We start from the raw sequence: 18,361 nt of genomic DNA, 5'->3' as shown, positions 1-18,361 counted from the left end.
AGAGTATAGTGTGATGTTTTGATGTTAGGAATAGGTTCTGGTTGCATACAGCGTTTAGTTTCATATCTATAAACTTATTTGGGGAGTGGAATTGAGAAAATTGGGATTTTGGGTAAAATTCTGGGTTCTGGTCGTGCTGATATTCATCACTCGCCTAGGCGAGTAGACCTTCCCGCCTCGCGAGTGAGCAACTTCATGGCTCGCCTCGCGAGCAGAGCCACTCGCCATAGAGAGCAAGCACCTGAGAGATGATGATTTTTGAAGTGTTGTTATAAGCTGTAAAATGGATAGTTTTAAGTACCTAGATGATTTTAGAGAGGACTGGAGCAAGTTTTAGATTAAAAAGATGAATAGGGAGCTTAGAATTGAAGATTTAGTGAGAAAAATGTCAAAACTCCCGAGAGCACCATTTTTCTGTTCGCCTTGAACTCGCCATGGCAAGTGACCCTTTCCTTGAGTTCGCCATAGCGAGTAGAAGTACTCGCGAGGCGAGTTTCCCAAACTTTGAGTTGTTGGTTCTGTTTTGATGATTGTTGGTTTATCTTGGTGTTTAAGCATGGCTATTATAAATGGTGTATTTTTCTGGGATGTCTGGAATGTTTATAATGAGTTGTTGTTGGTTGTAACGTATGCTTTCATTTAATTAAGTTATACATGATGTTGCATTTTGGAGTGGTAAGTCATATACATATATATGCATTGGTTGAGTTGTATGTAGATATACACAAGAGGGTTAGTTGCATAAGCATAAAAGCGGGAGAGCTTCGGCTCTGGAACGCCTTGTCGTTCAAAGCGGTGGAACACTAGTTGTTCAAAGCCGTGTATAGCGGTGAGGACTTATGTCCTGAAAATGAATGCTTTAACAATTCTACAGCGGTGAGGGCTTCGGCCCTGATTATGGTACCACATGCATGGGTGTTGTTAGAGGAGTCTTAGTGGAGTGGTGATGTGTCGCATGAGTCGTTGTGTTGGTTTTTAATTACCATTTGTTGATGATATTGATAATGATGATATTTATATATGTTGATGAATTATTATGATAGGGTGTTAGATTCAATTGATGCATTCATTATCTATATTATTGTTGTGAATCTCACCCCTTCTGCTTGAAAATGTTGCCCTTCCTATGGGTAACTTGCAGGTGATCCTGAGTAGTTGGTGGTGGCTCAAGTGTCTAGGGCTCTGATACATTCGGGATGGGTTTACTTAATTATGTTTCATTCCTTATGTATCATATTTTGATTGTTGCTGATGTAGCCCTTTTGTTATTGGATTTTATGTTGTTAAGGCTTTTATGCCAAGAATTTATTATGGAGGTTTAAACAGTTATTGTTGTTGATTTGATGAGAATATTCCGCTGCAGATTTAATGATAATTTTGAAGGATGTTTAATTAAATAGATTTTTATATTCTATTTAAGAAAATTTTAAAAATGTAGTGTGACATGCCCGTTTGGGTTTTACTCTGATGTTGAATTATTATTATTTAATTAGTTTTGGAAATGGGGTGTTACAGACTCCGCTAGGGGGTAATGTATTTTCACTGGAGAAAATGATTGTCAACTATCGTATCAGTTCAGAATGATAGCTTAATGAAGACAAAAGCTTGAGTTTACCTACTATCGCATGATAGCTGTATGAAGGTAAAATGACATGTATTACCAAATATCGGAATTGATAGTTGTATGAAGGTAAAATGAAAGAGACATTGTCTACTATCTGTATGATAGTCGTATGAAGACAAATGACATGTATTTACCTACTATCAGGATCGATAGTTGTATGAAGGTAAGATTGAAAAAGACATTGTCTACTAATTGTATCGGATAGCTGTATGAAGACAAATGACATGTATTTACCTACTATCGGGATCGATAGTTGTATGAAGGTAAAATGAAAGAGACATTGTCTACTATCTGTATAATAGTAGTATGAAGACAAATGACAAGGATTACCTACTATCGAAATTGATAGTTGTGTGATGGTAAAATGAAAGAGACACTGTCTATTATCTGTATGTGAGTTGTATGAAAACAAATGACAAGGATTACTTACTATCAGAATTGATAGCTGTATGAAGGTAAAATGAAAGACACATTTTCTACTATCTGTCTGATAACTGTATGAAGACAAATTACATGTATTTACTTACTATCTAATTGATAGCTGTATGAAGGTAAAAATGACAGAGACATATCTTGACTAGACACACTAGGGATGACACTTTTAGAGAAAATTAAAATTTGCAAGCTAACCGCTTGGCGGGTCCTACACAAGTTATCTAAAGACTGTAGTGTGGGTTTGACCGTCGTGATACATTAAATCAATGATACATTGCATAAGTTTTTTTATTTCGTAAAAGATAATTCCAATAAAGACGAAGGAGAGATTCAAGGAAACCTAATCACCGTTAATCATCTAAATCACAAAAAACTTATTCTTGCATTGGGCATGACAATTTAACTCTGCAATTCTATTAATCTTTATTTAATTTTCACTTTTAAAATAAGTTTTACTAACTATTGAGTTGAACGACAATCTCAGTGGAGAACGATACAACTTACTATTTTATTACTTATTATTATTTGGTGTACTTGCCAATTTCGTCCATCATTTTCCAATTTCGTTCATCAATAACTTTTGCGATATATTTCATATGTCTATTCATTTTAGGCATCTTCAAAGTGAAGAGTATAAACACTTGTTGTTAAGTGTGCTTTTGGCATACAAATGACAATTTAACAAACTTATTTTGAATCATTTAGTTTAGATATTTCAATGATTATTGAAATATATACTAATATGTATAAAGTTTATATAAGTTGACAATCTTATTCTAAATGCAGAAAGGGAAAAATAACTACTAAATATATTAAAACATTGACTTTCTTTGTTGAAGAAGTTGTATAATTCTAAATTGAGGATGTTGTTTTCAATATCTTCTTTGCGAAAATAAATGTAACAACACATTTATAATATAATAATATGATTTTCAGCTTGTCAAAGAAAATTAAATATCAAAGAAACATAAACGAAATTTTGATAGAAACATAAAAATATTTGTGGACATACGATCAATGCACTTGGCAATTTACACACTCACACATACGATCAATGCATTTCGCTATTTGTTTCTCGAAACATAATATTTGTGGACAATCAATGTCAACTTTGCAGCGGAAAAGACCTGCGATGTCATATAAGAATAAATGATTGTCAATAATAAGTTATCAAATAGTGTGTATATGATATAATATTATTTTTTTTTTAAAATGGTGCAAAGAAAAGGCTTACCAGCATTGGTTACAACAAGAAATAAAGAAAAAAAGATTATCAAAGCATAAACAAACTTAAAAATTTGATTCATAATTTTAAGAGATCTTAGCCCATTTAGAGTTGTAAGAATCAAATCATGAATTTGGAACTTTATTTAATTGTCTCTATGAAAACAATCTTGTATATTATTTATAATAATTTTATTATACTTTTTTTATTTCTATTTCATCCTTTCATAATGGACAAGGGAAAATTTCAAAAATCTAAACAATTTGAAGTATTACATAAACCAAAATATAGTTGTAGAAATTATAATGCATTGAAGAGGTGGCAACACATTTATTTATAAATTAAAAGAGGTGGCAACACATTTATTTATAAATTAAAATTACCATAGAATAATTAAATTTTTTGGAGAAAATTACAAGGTGAAAATTTATTCATAACATATACCTCTTAATGAAGTCAATAGTAGGGGTGGACATCGGGCGGGTTCGGACCCAAAGTGGCAACCCAGTCCAACCCACAGGTCCAGACATCTTGCACAATTGTGCCCAAAACTGGTGTGCGGGGTAGTTCGAGTTCGGGTTAGGGGCGGCTATATTCAGGTTGGACTTTATCTGACCCAATATGACTTTTCCAGCCCAATTGAATTTTATTATTTTTTTTAAATTAAAATTTATGTGTTTTTTTTTTTTTTTATAAAAACGAGGTTTATCTACCATGTTTAAAACTCTTTAGTTTGGCTTGATTTTTAACTTATTTTATGAAATTAACAATAAACAAAATTCGAACTAGATATTTAAAACTAAAACAGGATCAATTGTTTACCAACTTTCAAATTATCAAACACAACAATGAGATTTAAATTTGTACTAGATTAAAACTAACAAGTTAAAATTATCAATACCACACACAATACACATAATGTTGGATAGGAGATGCATAAATAATAAAGGGCATACCAACTGATGGTATTCCCTTCCGTGTGTTGGTCTTTTACCCCAGTAAAGGTAATTGACAGTATTTTCTTTTCGTATGTTGGTCGTTACCCAGTAAAGGTAACTGACGGTATTTCCTTCTGTATGTTGGTCTTTACCCCAGTAAAGGTAATTGACGGTATTTCCTTCCGTATGTTGGTCTTTACCCCAGTAAAGGTAATTGACGGTATTTTCTTTTCGTATGTTGGTTTTTACCCTAGTAAAGGTAACTGGCGCTATTTCCTTCCATATGTTGGTTTTTACCCCAGTAAAGGTAATTGACAGTATTTTCTTTTCGTATGTTGGTCGTTACCCAGTAAAGGTAATTGACGGTATTTCCTTTCGTATGTTGGTTTTTACCCTAGCAAAGGTAATTGACGGTATTTCGTTTCGTATGTGGGTCGTTACCCCTGTAAAGGTAACTAACGGTATTTCCTTTCCTATGTTGCTCTTTACCACAGTAAAGGTAATAGACAATATTTCATTTCGTACGTTCGTCTTTATCGCAGTAACAGTAATAAATAATATTTCCTCCCCAGTAATACCTATCAGTTTGTTCCCCAGTCAATGTATCCTTGCCGTCTTTGCATTCATAATTGCATCATAGACATTCATACCAGTATATTCATAAGCATTGCGTTCTCGGCATTTCAACTGGTCAAAAATTGGTGTACTTAGTATTTAAGTCTCTTCGACCCGTCGATTTAAAATTTTCATTTTTTTAAATCTCCGTGAGGAGAAACTTAAATATGGGCATCTGTCATACCCCAAATTTTGACCACTTTTCTCTATTCTTATCCATTTTATTCATATTTTTAAAGTCGGGAATTTTCGTCGTTTCAGACGAAATTTCGGCAAAAGAGGTTACTTTGAAGTACCTCATTTTTTATTCCGAGTCGGGCCCTCTTCTCTCTTTATTTTCTTTTTATTTCAGTGTTTAATTTCCATCTTTTATTAGTTTTAATTTTTGTTTTGATTTTAAAATTAGTTACTCTTTTTATATATTTAATAGTTTATTTTATGTTTTTGTGCTATAATGTCAATGAGTCCGAAAAATCCCAGCAGGGGTCCAAAAAAATATTTTTTTACACGCCTCATATTCAGGCAGATTGTCAAAATTTTGTTTCCAAATTCAGTATGCAGTTGCTGTTTCTGCAAATTGTTTCCTTTTTTCCCTTCAACCCTAATGCTATAAAAGCAAGCCTGCAAAATACAGAAAGGGGGAGAAAAACCAGACTTAATCAGCCGCAGCAGTCAACACCCAAACCCTAATTTCATTTCTCTCTCCGATTTCTAAAATCAAACACAAAAAACACTATGAACACTAAAATTCCAGTATCATGATTTCACCACAAAAAATACAAAAGATTCCAAGTTAACAACACAACCAAATCGACAGAACCGTAAATCCAACACATTCAAGCCATAATTCAACCGGAATCGGAGAAGGAGATTGGAGCGTGAATCGGAGCAAAATGGAGCGTGAATCGAAGTAAATCCGAACCGATCGAGCAAGAAAGAGAAGAGCAAAGCTAGATCCGCTCACGTTTGGTATTTTTTTTTCTTTTCGTAACTTCATTTACAGATCTAGGATTGTTTGGTGTTTGTTCGTAAAAACTAAGTGGATTTTTGAAACGTATGAAGAAAAGGATGTTTAAAAAGGTAATTTATTTTTGAAACGGCGGAGTTTTGAAACTCCGGCACGGCGGTGCACCACCGGCCATCGTGCCGGAATGTATGTAGGGGGCGGCGGTTTTGTTCTTTTGTTTTAGAGAGAAGTGAGAACTTTAGAGAGAGAAGAATTTCTTGCAAATGAATAAAAAACCATGAGAAATCTTTTTATACTGTGACTAAACCAAACCGTTTTTGTAAACCAGTGAACCGAACCGGATCCTCTTTTAGACCGTTGGATCTCAGATCCTGTGGCTGTGATGATACTTGCTGTGATTAGATCTAGACCTTCTGATTCATCGAACGGTCCAGATCTTTCCAGTCTGAGCCCAATTGTTTTTAAAATTCACTACTGTTTTACTTTTGTCACCTCTATTTTTACTTTCTGCACCTCTTTTACTTAAAATTTCTCTAAAAGTTTACAAAAAATATTTTGCTTTGTGTTAATTGTTCATTTACTGTTTTTTTTTATTATTTTTATAGTATATTTGCATTAGTACTTTGAATCATGTCATGCATGTTTAATTTTTGTCATTTTATTTTATTGTTGCTATTTTTAGTGTGTATTTAGGAATTTGATGTAATATAATCATGCATTTTATATTTCTTGCTTGAGACTTTAGCATGTATCTAGGTCCCTTGTAAATATCCATAAATGAGAATATGCACCGACACTTCACATTTATTTCATGTTACGTTACGCCGTTATGTTAGTTTTCACCGTTAGTTAAAAAATCATTTTTCTCAAAAAAATCAAATATGTCAAAACTTCAAAAATATTTTTTAATAAACCTTGGTTCGTAACCCAAGTGTTTTCCTTTTATTTTCTTAATCAAATGCTTAATTGAATTAACATTCATAATAGACTTGATTTCTTGTAATTAAAATTTGACCAACCTCACTTTATTTTCTCTCATGCCTTGAGGCCTCTTATCTCTTCTTAAAATCATTTTTCTAAAATTTAAAATCAACCAACCCACCAAAAGAAACTTTTTAGGTGAACTACATTGGTTTTGATCCCTTTTCTTTAAGGGTATGTAGGCATAGGATTTTTATCCTTCCAAATCAAATAAAAATAACCAAAAACATACTTCTTCTCCCTCCATTCTTTCACTTAGATTTTTAGGTAATAATTTTCAAATAAGCAATGAATTTAGCACAAGATATATTAGGTACGAGGTTCCTACGGAATACCGTAGACGCTTAGGGTGCTAGCACCTTCCCTTCGCGTAACCAACCCCCGAATCCAAAGTCTCGACAAGGGTTTTTACTCATTTTTTCCCTTCCCACGAATAAAAATTAAGAGTTCAAAGATTGACGATTCAAATCAATTAATGGTTTGATATCCGAAAATCACGAGCACATATATATATATATATATTAGAATAGATTATTGAGACTTGGAGGGCAGATTTGGAAATAAGAGAAAATAAGTAGGTTAAAGATTTATATAAAAGGGGAGAGTTAGAATTAGAAAATAAGGATTACGTGATACCTGTGTTTGGAGAAAAAGGGAGGAAACAAGAGAAGAGAAGAGCCAGAGGAGAGAAAGCGGTAGAGTCCTTCGTCGATCAATCTAAGGTAAGGGTGGGACTAGCTTTCTTTAATAATGGGTTGTATAATTCTAAAAAAAGGTTTAACCTTGTAGTTGTTGTTAGTTTTGATGTTATAAAAATTAGGGTTAAATTTCACTCATAATCTTTTGTATAATCTCTTTTTCTACTTCTACCCATAAGTGCCTATTTGTATAAAGTGATTATTGTGGATTTAATTGGTGAAATTTGTGTTTATGTTTTGATGCAATGTTTGGATATGTGATTTTGATGTTAATTAAGTTGTTGATGATGAATTTATATGCTTAAGTTATGTATATATGTATACTTGTGTTTTTGCTCAAAATTGGTGAAATATGATGTTGTTTTTTGATGATTTTCTAAAATAATGTTTTGGGTCAAGTTTTATATGGTTTTGAGTCTCTTTTGATGTGTATAAATGTTTAGTCAAACTTTGGGATCAAATTTGAGCACAGGGAAGTTAAAATTGCGGTTTTGGGGTGAAAAATGGGTTTTTCCCGAGTTGCTCTCTGACAGCATGCCCTGTTTCATGTTCTTGCATCTTTGTCACACGTTTCTGTTTTGAATTGACCTTTGGTGTAAACATGAAAGTTGTAGATAATTGTGTTAGCTTTCCAGTGGCATTGGTTTGACTTGAAAATGATTTTTGGTTTTAGAGTTATGATGAAAATACTCCAAGGAGGTCTTAGTGAAATTTTATGAAAATTCTGCATAACTATTTCTAAGTCAATCCAAAACTTATGGATTGTCTCCAAACTTCAAAGCTTGTGTACTATGAGTTCAATTAAGGTGTTTAAGAGTATTTAACCTATGTTGTGATGAATATGATGTTATATGATGTTGTTCATGATTTATGAATTATTATATGAATGTATATGTTGATAAATATGATGTTATATGATGTTGTTCATAATTAATGAATTACTATATGAATGTATACATTGATAAATTATGATATTATGATGCAAAGTCGTTGTTGAAGTCGTACAAGTTGTTGAAGTTGTCTAAGTTGTCGAAGTTGTCTAAGTTGTTAAAGTTGATGGTTGTCGAGTCCATGCATACTCATTAAAGTTGAGGGCTTGATGCCCTGTGAGCCTTTTTCGCTCTATACGTTGGGGGCTCGATGCCCTGAGAGCTTATGCTCTATAAGTTGGGGGCTTGATGCCCTGTGAGCCTTTTCGCTCTTAAAGTTGGGGACTTGATGCCATGTGAGCCTTATTCGCTCTTAAAGTTGGGGCCTTGATGCCCTGATTGGTACCACATGCATATTGCATTTGTCAAGTTGATGTTGTTGTCGTTGCATTGTCGTTGATGTCGAGTTGTCGGTGTTGTCGTCTTGTTGTCAAGTTGTCGAAATAATTAATGATTTATAGTTGGAATTATGTGAAGTATCAATACTATTTATTGATGTTGTTTATGTTGTTTATGTGAAGCATTGTTAATGATGATTTGAAGTTAATTGATCATTTATAATTGAAATTATGTGAAGCATTAACATTGTTTAATTGTTGTTGTTTATGTTGATAAATTCTCTTACTTAAATTATTGTTTATTAGTTTTACTAATGATGAATAGATGTTGTTATGTGTTGTTGAATTCTTTTAAGAATTATATGCTTATTATTATTGAATGTGAAATCTCACCCCTTCTGTTTGAATGTTGCCTCTACGTGGGTAACGTGCAGATAACCAGGAGTAACCGCTGATGTGAGTTGATTCCTTGTGTCGTCTTAGGAGTCGCTCTGATACGTAACGGGATGGGAACTTTGATATTTATTTCCATCGTTACGTATTTTTTATGATTTCATTGTTGAACCTTTTTGTTGAATTTTTTATGACGTTGTTTATGTTGAGGCCTTAGTGCCAATTTTGTTGAAAGAATAATTATTTTCCACTGCGACGTTTATTGAAAATTATTGGAAGCAGATGTTTTAAGTAAATAAAATTTTTACTCTATTTATCTTTTAAAGAAGTGTGACATCCTGTTTAAGTTGAATACTCTGATTATTATGCAAAAAATTTCAAGTTGGGAAAATGGGGTGTTACAGAGCCAACCTAGACTCTCTAAACACCGATACCGGAGATAGCTCCCGATATCCACCAAGCACAAGAACTCACCAAGCAACTAATCCTGCACAACATCTACCCATCCATACAGACAGGTAGGCGGTCAAAACCACTAGGGGTAAGTATTACATCATCATAATCCACATAACAATTAACATGAATATTCCAATTTAACCATCATGTACTTGATCAATAATAATATTCACGTATAAATACATATACCATCATTCTCAAAGATTCAGCTCAATTATTCACCAATCACATGTGTCATGAACAATCATCAAATCACACTTATGCATGCACAATCATCAATTACATTTCACCAATAAGACTTATGCATGATGTGTTCCTAGCCCGACACATATATGCATGTGGTACCAAATCACCTCAAGGTCGTCACCTATATCTAGACCGTCAAAGGTCTCTGCAAGGCCGAAACCCACAATCTAGATCACTAATGGATCTCTGCAAGACCGAAGTCCACAAAACTAGATCACTAATGGATCTCTGCAAGACCGAAGTCCACAAAACTAGATCACCAAATGATCTCTGCTAAGCCGGAGCCCAATAATTCAACAAAAACATCATATCAAATCTCAACACGACTATGATGCATGGACATGTAATAAGACTCGATAATGCGACATCAATCCACAATTTTCACCACAATATAGAGGACAACTTCCATATATATTGATCATCTCCACAACATTTGCATTATCAAGAAAACATGCCCATACACAATCAAATCATAATACTCATCATCACCACATCAACATGATCATCAATAATCAACAATGTCATTCAACATTAACTATCTCATATCTCATGATAAATATCTTACATTCTAAGTAAGATAACATTTCTTACATTCTAAGTAAGATAACATACACATCTCATGATAAATATCATATCCAACACATAACAATTCATTCACACATCACAATTTAGTCATACAAGGTTAGTCACGAAAGATCATAAGATATTTGACTTAAAAGAATCATTTCTGATAAAACCATATCAAGTGGCAAACGGCCAACCTTGATAACTCTCAAGTAAGGTAACAATATAAAGTTTGAAAACTCACCAAACAATCTTAATCAATCATATAGTTATGAGCTTAAGCCACTTACAAACCATTAAACATTAGTTCAAAGAATAGCTTAAGTTCGTATGATAAAACCCAAGTTCACATTTTCCACAATCCCACCCGAAAATCAAGTTTGACATGTTTAAGACATTGTACTAAACTTACAAGCCTTGTCTAAGTCTATATGAGACCAAGCTTGCAATCCTTTTTGTTCACAAAATTCCAAGTTCCGACAATTTCCGAAAAACCGAACGACACAAACACAAGTTTCAAACCATTTAGAAACTCCAAGTTTTGACCATGTAAAATATGTTCCAGCAAAAATATGAATCAAAACAGCAAAATAACACATTGTAACACCCCTACTAGAAATTACCTAGGATATCTAGCATGAGTGTTAAACTTGGCAATGGATACATTAAAATTACAACAATAAAAATTTCCTCTGAATAAGATACAAAAATTCTCGTCTTATACCTCTGAAGTAACACTAACACTACTGACGCGAAACTTCAAGCGACTTCTGCTTCTTCATCACGAACCATCATGTTGTATAATAACTTGTACGTCTGAAATAAATAAAAAGGATTGGGGTGAGACAAAATGTCTTAGTGAGTTCCACCTATCCTAGGCTGTAGGCAATCTCGGGGAATCTAAGATCGCCATCTGTTACTAAACTCAACCCATTTCGGGTTTATATGATTTCATTATGCATAACTGAGCAATCAGGGGATAACTAAAATCGCTGTCTGAAATACTATTTTGATTATATCATAAATATAGTCATACTCATAACTTCAATCATAAGCATAATCACCATAATCATAATAATAATCATAAACATAAATCCAATATATCGTATTCTAGTATAGCTTATACTTTGACATACTTATCTGGGTATGTCTCTGATTCTTTTTTTTTTTTTTTTGGTAACAACTAGTTTCGGCTAACTGAGCCGGAGTTCCGTAGTTCCGTAACTAAAATTCATCATTTCCAATGATTGGCAAAATGCCCATAAGATATGGCTTCGTAGCTAATTCATATTAAACATAATTTTCATGTTAATATGAGTATCATTAGTTATACATTTCATTATATGCTATATATCATATTATCTCTTCATTATAGCGAACGGTAACTATTTCATTATTGTTACTATGAGCCGTACCTCATACGCTACATTATCTCTTCGTTGTAGCAAACGGAGTTTCACATTCGTTACTATGAGCCGTTCCTCATAGGCTACATTATCTCTTCGTTGTAGCAAACGGAGTTTCACATTCGTTACTATGAGCCGTTCCTCATAGGCTACATTATCTCTTCGTTGTAGCAAACAGAGTTTCACATTCTTTACTATGAGCCGTTCCTCATAGGCTACATTATCTCTTCGTTGTAGCAAACGGAGTTTCACATTCATTACTATGTGCCGTTCCTCATAGGCTACATTATCTCTTCGTTGTAGCAAACAGAGTTTCACATTTGTTACTATGAGCCGTTCCTCATAGGCTACATTATCTCTTCGTTGTAGCAAACGGAGATTTTATCAAATTTATTATTATTTATTTCTTTCTTTCTTTCTTTTTCTATGATCATGTTACTCATTTCAAGTTTTTCTACTCATTTCCATTTTTCTGTGATTTTCTATAATTCATTGTGAGCATATTACTCATAGACTGTATTTCAAATCATTACCATAATTTTACATATCAATTGTCTTGAAAAAATTTCCCTCCAACAATTATGCTAACATAAACATACTTATTAACATAAAAGAGATTTTAGAATAACTAATAATTGTACCTAGTTCAGAAATAATCATTCTACTATCTCATATCTATTATGTTTCAAATGTATCATTCATATGGCATAGTAGTCATGCTTGCACAAAAGACAAGAAATCATAAAAATGGCCTAATTATTCATGTTATCTCATTAATCTAACATAATCATAATCCATTCCCAAAGGTGGGTTCTAAGCTAAAGGAACTCACCTTTAATCCTTTAAAATGGCATAGGCTCGTCTCACTTTTGCATTTCAAACCTCAACCAACTTCATGCTCAACCATAAGTGCATCTATAATTAACCTGAAATCATTTATAACCAATTTGAATTCACATTGTAGCTTATTTCGGAAAAATCCACATCAAACCCGTAGCCATTTTCAGCATGAATTTCCAAACTTTAAATGTGTTTTCTGAGTCCATTCTTAATCCGAGTCATGCAAAGTTTATATTCAAACTGAAGGGAAATAAGTGTAGAATCCGAAACTTCAACAACTACTTAATTCCAGATTACACAGAAAGAGATATGATGCATATACTACCAACATGCCATACGAATTTTTACCCAATTTTCATAAGGTTCAAGTACACCTTTAACAATAATACACCATTTTGATCACCAACTCATCTTTCTTACATCAACAACAACCCATTAACAATGATCTTCAACAAAAATTCTCTAATTATCTCATTTCATGAACCAAGCTACTATAATATGAAAATTGTCATAGAAATTCAAACTTTCTCACACAATTCACATACCCATTAACTTAATCAACAATTCAATCTATAACAATTCAAATTCAAGCTTAATTTAGGATTCTCACCTTGTTTGAAATAAACTCTTACTAGAATAAGCTTCCCACTTGAGATTCCACTTCAAACCTTGAACTTCTTGGTCTAATCACTACAAGGGACACTCTTAAACAATTTTCATGATGATTTCATGAAGAATTAATGATTTTTGGTGGATTGGGTGAAGAGAGGTAGAGAAGACGTGAGCTAGAGAGGAAGAGAGAAGAAAAATCTGAAATTTTGGAGAGAGAGAGAGAGAGAGAGAGAGAAAGATGGAGAAAAGTGTAGAAATTTCATGTTTTGTCTTATTTGTATCCTTAGGTAAGAAATGACCAAAATGCCCTTTTCTACACTCTTCTTCAAACTAGAATATCCGATAAAATATCGTAAAAGTTTTAAGTGAAATATTTCATTCCCCATAGTCCGTATGTTTCAGTCCTGAAAAGTCTTATGCACAATTACCATTTTGTCCTTCCCTAAAAAAAAATTCCAAAGATAAAATAACTGATATTGAATTTTTTACATGCGGGGTATTACACACATCATTTTCAACTCTAACATCTCAAGTTCAATCGCTAAAACATAGCTTATTTCACGTGATCACTTAAAACGACATTTTAGCTAAAAACTCGTTTTCACCGATTCAATTCCACCCAAAATATTTCTCAAACCATCAACACATTCACATTCCCAAATACATAAATGGATACTCAATTATTCACTCTAAGTACTTCATTAAACCCAATATCATGTTTGGAAAAGTTTCACGGCTTATAGAAAAAGTTATGATAAGTTTTCACAAAAATCCACATGACCCATGTGTAGTAATTTAATCATAACTAAAGTTCTAAAAATCATTTGGAAGTCAAACCAAATCCATTAGAAAGCTAACATAATTATCTAAAACTTTCATGTTTACACCAAAGGCCAATTCAAAACAGAAACATGTGAAAAAGACACAAGAACGCGGAATAAGAAATGCTGTCAGAGAGCATTTCGCTTAAGCGACGGATTTTTCGCTTAAGCGAACTACTTATAGTAGCGATTGTTCGCTTACTGCTCGCTTCCGGCTCGCTTAAGCGAACAGTAATCAGTTCTGCAGAATTTTTCACGGATTTAAACCATTTTTCACCCCAAAACCTAAATTTTGATCTCCCAACGCCCAAATATGTTTCCAGTTGTTGTTTACAGGTCAATATGACTAAAAGACTCACAAAGACTCAACAAACATGAAAACAATTGACATTTGGACCAATTCACCAATTTTTATCAAACCACCAACAACATCTCATTTCTCAACAACAAATCATGAATCATTCATACCCAAGCCATGAATTACCATCAACAACATCACTTAGCAACAACAACATCAATTGATCATGAATCTTATCACAATTCAACAACAACATAGCATGATTCAACCAATTGAGCATATTTTCACATATCCAAACATGTCATCATAATTAGAGCACGAATTTCATCATTTATGAACAATTAATCAATTCACCTAATTAAGCACTTTTCATACAATAATTGAAAAATTGCAATAAATGATTATGATGAATTCTAACCCCCTTACCTTAGTTAGATTAATCTCCCTAGCTTAGGCTTCAATTTTGCTCCTAGCTCTCCCCCAATCCTTGATTCTTCAAGTTCCTCTTCTCTCTAACCATTTTCCTCTTGGTCCCACTTTCTCTCTCTCACTCTCTCAAAAATATTTTATGAAAATGAAAGTGTGAGGAAATTTTCTCTAAGACAAGGCTTTTATAGTAAGTCCCCTTAATAGGCCTAACTATAAAGCTTAATGGATTTAACCCATTCCAACTTAATTCTAAAATGTTTCTACACACTCAACGACAAATCACTAATAACGGTCACATAACGGTAAAATATCACCAACGATCACTAATCGGTAAAATATTAACTTCTAATCTAGTAACTTAGTTAAACGACGGTTCTCACTAAATACTAAAAGTAATTCTCACCAAAACTTATAATTTACCCATTCTCACAAAATGATCAAAATACCCCTAAGTCCAAAATGACTAATTTACCCTTCTAACACGAAAACCCATGAAAATGCACCCAATGATGATTAATCACGCACAAGCACATATAACACACAATAAAAGTAATTAAAATAAATCTAACGAAAATCGGGCTGTTACACTAGGTGCTACAAAAGTCAACCTTCCAATTGATTGACCCTTCTGTGTGTGGTTTCCACCTACGATTGTCTGAATCATACACAAATTTCGTTGGAAATTTCGTATAAGTAAGACTCCTTCCAGCCACATGTCTCTTATTGGCCTCCATCCATGCAAGAAACATCGTATCCTTGTTCTTATTCATGTCCAACACGTTACCCAAATTAGAATTTTCCTTAAAAAAACCATCTGCTCGCCCTTAAGGTGAAAAGTCAAAGGTTGAACTCAGGGCCATCTCTTGTGGATATCATACTTGAAAATCCTCCATATCGACTCGGAAGGAGAAAGGTAACGACAATCATGATATTGTTGTATCTCATCAACGCACTCCTCATCATTCATCTTTAATGTAGCAGTCACCCTATCAACACCCTTGGTTATATACTTTAACATATACTTAATGCAGTTGGATTTGTTGCAATACTCAATATTGATATGAGCATTGTGCTTCATAATAAGCATAGGATTATACGGAACAACACTACGATTGTCTAACTCAACATCCTTCTTCAAAACTTTGTACCCAAGGTCTCGACGCCGATAGACAGGATACCCCCTCTCATCAAAAGAAGTCCGAGAGACAAATTTCTTTGGGTAAAACTTAGTACAACGCCTATCCTTCATGCATGGAGAATTAGGTCTAGCAAACCCACATGGACCGTGAATCATAAAACTTGTAACTGATGCATAGAGTTTAGGATAAATCCTCTCGTCAGGAAACTCCAACTTATCCCTTGGATCAAGCCACAAGAGAATATATTCATGTGGCAACCCACGCCTTTGAAACTCAATTGTGTACATCCCTATAAAATGCAGATTCAATTAACTTGTCATTTACAAAAAAAAAAAAAAAAGGGAGCTAAAAAAAAAACAATAAGTACACACCTGCTATAACTGTTCCAAAAAATTTTCCGCTTTTGAAATCAGCCATCATCTGTTCCAACTTAATATGAAATACTCTACAACAAATATCTGGCCTATAGACTGCCTGGTTGCCAGACTTCGACAAATGACACTGAATCTCCACCCATTTGGGATTACAGGTAAAGGTGAGAAACAAATCGGGATATCCAAACTTCTTACAGATTGCCATGACATCCTGGCAATTGTTAAACATATAGCTCCTACCACCAGTGAATGAAGCTGGCAAAACAACACGGTTTCCAATCAAAGATGCATCATAGTCCCCACGACTAACAACCTCCTCCACACCCAATAGAAATCCTGAACGTATTGAACTCTAGTTATTTCGAATAAAAGATAAACGTTGTGACTCTATCATGGAATACATATCAACGACAAATTGTTGGAATAACCGTTTGCCGTAAAATACAATAGAATCCTCGCTGGCCCTTTCTTGCATCCTAAATACAACAAATACAATCAAATACTTGAGAAAATCATAGGTGCCAAAACATCAACAACTAACAAATATTAATAACCAAGACTCATGACTAACCTGAAATGGGACAATCGATTAGAGAGTTCGTTCTAAGTGTCGTATATGTATAGCTGACAAAATTTTGGACGTTGGCCTTCACTCGGAATAAGACTCCCAATCCTATGGTAACTTTGTCCGGATATAACAAAGGTCTGGGCCCCCCACCATCATTGCTTCTAGATTCGACTCTACCACCCATGGAAGTAAAGGAAAACATGTTGTAAGATCTAACATTTGAAAGAAAGTGGGAACTCCTAATATCATTTCCAACAAATAAATTCCTAATTAGAGGTGGAGGTTCCAACATGAGCGGCAACTTAATCTTCCCTTTTAGACAACACAATGAAATTTTTGGCGTAAGTGCAGCATAATGTTTACCGGTCCTCTCAGCATACCAAACCGCCACATTTCTGACAAACAGTGTTCATCTTACCAATATCTAGATATTCTGAAAAGTAAAGATTGAAAGAAAAAAAAAATTAACCTCATGGATCATATACACTAACTTTCAAAGTTAAGATGACCACTACTCACCTTGTCCTTCACTCTCGTAAAAAAGTTGCATTAAGGCGAGATCATTATCAACAAAATGGACGTCGGATGAATCTGTGGTATGGATCGCAGAACCACCTGCGATTTTAATAATAAAACCAACTATATAAAACAAAATGAAGGACAAAATTTGCAATTAATTAATTTTTGGGTTAAATATGTTTTTCGTCCCTATAAATTTGGGAATTTCTAAGTTTAGTCCTTACTTAATTTTAATAGGTTTTTTAGTCCCTACATAAAAAAATTAAACAAAACTTAAGCATAAATTAAACAAATTTGAATTGAAGAGGGACCAATACTAATTGTAGAACACGAAGTTAAATAGGCAACCGAAGGAAAAATTATCAACATTTTGGTTCTAAGTTTTGGCACAATGTACACCACACCAACCATTATTGGACTGGTACAGATCGATCGGATTAAAGAACAAACGTCTACGCCTTAACAGGCTTAACGCTTGGTGGATTGTGGACTGGTACAGATCGACCGGATTAAAGAACAAACGTCTACGCCTTAACAGGCATGACACTTGGTGGACTGTGGACTGACATGGGTAGACCATTTCAGCCCTAGACTAGACGAGCACATTGGAGGCTCTACTGCTCACCCAAAAGACCCACCTTCAAAGACGAGCTCCAAAAAACGTCGCCCTAATTCTTCTATGGTAGTGATCCCTGAAGTCGTTGAGGAACATGCTGAGCTAGAGGCTTCGGAGCCTGCTCCTTACGTGGGTTCACCTGGAACTTGGCGATCTAAGCTAGCGACTTTCAAGTCTAGTGCCGAGGACTCCTCATTGTGGGATGTTGAATTTCCCTTTAACCACACTTTGAATGAGGTATCCAACCAAGGAGACAAAGCAAAGATGAAGAAGCTTGTAATCAACGAGTCTCTGAAAGCCATGAGAGCATACTCTCTTTGGACAAGTGCA

At 34.1% G+C, this 18,361-nt stretch overlaps 1 protein-coding gene and 1 long non-coding RNA gene across 2 annotated transcripts; both read right to left on the bottom strand.

The window, feature by feature from the left end:
• Positions 1-3,014: 3,014 nt before the first annotated feature.
• Positions 3,015-3,424, bottom strand: LOC112419862 (uncharacterized). Its single transcript, XR_003009930.2, has 2 exons — positions 3,294-3,424; positions 3,015-3,186 (listed from the first exon to the last, which is right to left on the bottom strand). It is a non-coding gene; the product is annotated as an uncharacterized lncRNA (long non-coding RNA).
• A 7,358-nt stretch (positions 3,425-10,782) lies between these two features.
• On the bottom strand, positions 10,783-17,995 carry LOC112419943 (uncharacterized). The gene is made up of 8 exons (XM_039831923.1): positions 17,824-17,995; positions 17,416-17,511; positions 17,277-17,329; positions 16,326-16,680; positions 15,424-16,243; positions 13,266-13,709; positions 12,648-12,741; positions 10,783-11,225 (listed from the first exon to the last, which is right to left on the bottom strand). The coding sequence occupies exons 1-5, from the start codon at positions 17,993-17,995 to the stop codon at positions 15,666-15,668; spliced, it is 1,254 nt and encodes a 417-aa protein (XP_039687857.1). The 3' UTR covers positions 10,783-11,225; positions 12,648-12,741; positions 13,266-13,709; positions 15,424-15,665.
• Positions 17,996-18,361: the final 366 nt, after the last annotated feature.

Source organism: Medicago truncatula, chromosome 3, assembly GCF_003473485.1.
Source record: "Medicago truncatula cultivar Jemalong A17 chromosome 3, MtrunA17r5.0-ANR, whole genome shotgun sequence".
In the NCBI taxonomy this organism is placed as follows: Eukaryota; Viridiplantae; Streptophyta; class Magnoliopsida; order Fabales; family Fabaceae; genus Medicago; species Medicago truncatula.
Note: the sequence above shows the minus strand (reverse complement) of the source record. Positions and strands in the feature narration are given on the sequence as shown.